This window comes from Seriola lalandi, unplaced genomic scaffold, assembly GCF_002814215.2.
Source record: "Seriola lalandi dorsalis isolate HSWRI2012SDOR001 ecotype SW California unplaced genomic scaffold, Sedor1 jcf7180002054392, whole genome shotgun sequence".
NCBI classification, from domain to species: domain Eukaryota; kingdom Metazoa; phylum Chordata; class Actinopteri; order Carangiformes; family Carangidae; genus Seriola; species Seriola lalandi.
This window is the reverse complement of record NW_019524945.1, coordinates 8147-10749: the sequence shown is the minus strand read 5'-3', so window position 1 is coordinate 10749 and position 2603 is coordinate 8147. Positions and strand designations below refer to the sequence as shown.

Genomic DNA, 2603 nt, shown 5'->3' with positions numbered 1-2603 from the left:
CCAATGAAGGCTCTCTGCTTTGGGCTTGGGTTCTTGAGTTTCGTGCCCCTGGTACCCTATCTTGAACCTTGACGACATCAAAAATTTGACATTTCACATACATTTGAATGGGGTCTAAATTGGCCCAAATGTCAACTCCACAGCCCAAAAGACCCTCTCTCCTTGGGCTTGAATACCTGACAATTAGGAAGACTGAGAGCTCATCCAATCCATAGCACATATGCCAAATAAGGAAGGTTGAGAAGTCAATGAAAAATAAAGTCATTTATACTCAAGTCAAAAGTAAAGTTATTTCTTCTGTACCTAATTAACTTAGTAACATTTATAATTGTTGTCTGTATATTTGTTTTATTTTGATTACTCTTAGGGTTTTGAAAAGTAAAACTGAATTTGTCCAAAGGTAGTAATAAGTTATTTCATCTTTACTGTAATTAGCTTAGTAACATTTGTACAGTAATCTGTGCATGTTTTCTCCTCCACAGCAGTATCCTCAGAGTCAGTAAAGCATCTGAGTACTTCTTCCACCTCTGATTGTGGCTTATACACAAACATGATAAGATGTCAAGAGAATGTCCTTTTCTTTTGAAATCATTGCCTGTGTGTCATCTAGGCAGTGACCATTGCTGCTCTGGCTGACTGTGAATGCTCCCCTGCAGCAGCCTGTGGGTGATGGTGTACATTTGCATGTGTATTGCTGACCAGATAGGGACAGAAAGTGTGAATGTGAGAGTGGGGGTAGGCGGTATAGCCCAATGTTACAGCTTGGACTTGCAGTTAAACTTGACTTTAATTATACCTGTGTTACACACACAGCTGACCAGATAGGGACAGAGTGTGAGAGTGGGGGTTGGAGGTGACAGATCCATGTTACAGCTTTCATTGAAAACTTGACTGAAATTATACCTGTGTTTCATACAAGACCACACACACAGAGACAGTTGAAATTTAAGAATTTGCACTTTATTCTGTTCTGTAGTTAAAAAAAGAAAGTTGGGTGTCGTACAGCTCAGTTGGTTGAGCATCCGCCCCATGTACAGAGGCTGAGATCCTCGCTGCAGTTGGCCCCGGTTTGAGTCCTGCTTCGGACAAGCCCTTTCCTGCATGTCATTCCCCCTCTCTCTGCCTCCCCATTTCCTGTCTCTCTCCACTGCTCTATCAATAAAGGCACAAAAAGCCCAAAAAATACATAAAAAAAAAAGGAAAGTTAAAAAAAATAAAGTCTAACAAAGTCCTTGTATGCTTCAATAAAGGCCCTGAAAATGCAGGCCAGGTGGATACCAGAAAGTCTGAATGAGGTGGATGGCAGAGAGTCTATGAGAGCCAGCTGAGGCCCAAGCCCTCTCCCCGAAAGGACTCTTTGGCCACGCCGTAGTGTTCCAATGTTCCTAGTTCCGAGGAAAAGAATTACTTCAAAAACTACAAAAAAACCTACAAAAAGCCCAAAAAATACAAAAAAAAAAAAGAAAGTTAAAAAAAACAAAGTCTATGGTCCTTGTATGCTTCAATAAAGGCCCTGAAAATGCAGGCCAGGTGCATGCCAGAAAGTCTGAATGAGGTGGATGTCAGAGAGTCTATGACAGCCAGCTGAGGCCCAAGCCCTCTCCCCGAAAGGACTTTTTGGCCACGCCGTAGTCAAAGAGGAGTTCCTCTTTGACCTCAATGTTCCTAGTTGCGAGGAAAAGAATTACTTCCTTTTCCTCGACACTATAGAACCTGGGCCTGAGGTTGGCTTTTGCTCTCGAATGGTTAATAAACCTGCCAACAGTCTGCCTTTCAGGGTGGCACTCACAGGTGGCAGAATGTGCATCAATGCACATCGGCTGTCCTCTCTGGTTTGTATAGAAGAACATATATCCAGTCTCCTCCGGACTGGTGTTCTTGTGGACCTCATGGCCCTCCTTGGCTGTGACCACCCTGCCATGGTAGTCACAGACCACCTCACCGGTCTGAAATCTCCGGGTGGCAACGACACCCTTGCCCTTCCCCTCGACCTCGGTGACCAGTAGCCCTTTCCACCTCTGAGAACCGGTCATCTTCTGGATGTGATTGGAATCCATGACCTGTTCCACAGATCCGGAGGGCTTCCACTCCCTGATGATATTGGCGGGGATGGGAAGGTTTCTGGTCCATCCCTGCTTGGAAATCCAGCTGCTGAGCCGGTTTTCCGTCGGGAGACGTCGGCAGAAGTAGGCTGTGGAGAAAAAAATTAAAAGGTTTTGTTAGTCAAGAAAAATATCATTGACAATTTTGAATCATGTACATAGCATTGATCCTTGAAAAAAATGTTAATGTTAAACATTGAGAAAATACTTACAGAGAACATGCTGCACGCGCAGTTTCATCTGCGCCTTCAGCCAACACTCGTACAACTGCCGCTGGTGGTCGGGTGACACCTTTCTCCGCGCACTGTTGTCCGGCACGTCCCCGTCCAGAGTCACCGGGTGCACTTCCAGCAGTTGGTCGAATGCTGCCTGGACATCCATCTGCACGTTTGAGGTACAGACCAGCCTGTCGGCAGCATTGTGAGCAACGCCACGGGTACCACGACTGGGACCCTCATCTGGAGACTCAACACTACATAAGAGAAGAAGGAGAAGAAGAGT

At 45.3% G+C, this 2603-nt stretch overlaps 1 protein-coding gene across 1 annotated transcript in view; it reads right to left on the bottom strand.

The window, feature by feature from the left end:
- Positions 1-1571: 1571 nt before the first annotated feature.
- LOC147818934 (uncharacterized) overlaps positions 1572-2603 on the bottom strand; it is a gene marked incomplete at its 5' end in the record, with an annotated part of 8559 nt that continues 7527 nt past the window's right edge. Inside the window, 2 exons of the mRNA XM_087174896.1 lie at positions 1572-2191; positions 2315-2574. Coding sequence (XP_087031022.1) covers positions 1572-2191; positions 2315-2574 — 880 coding nt within the window. The remainder of the gene's footprint in view (positions 2192-2314; positions 2575-2603) is intronic.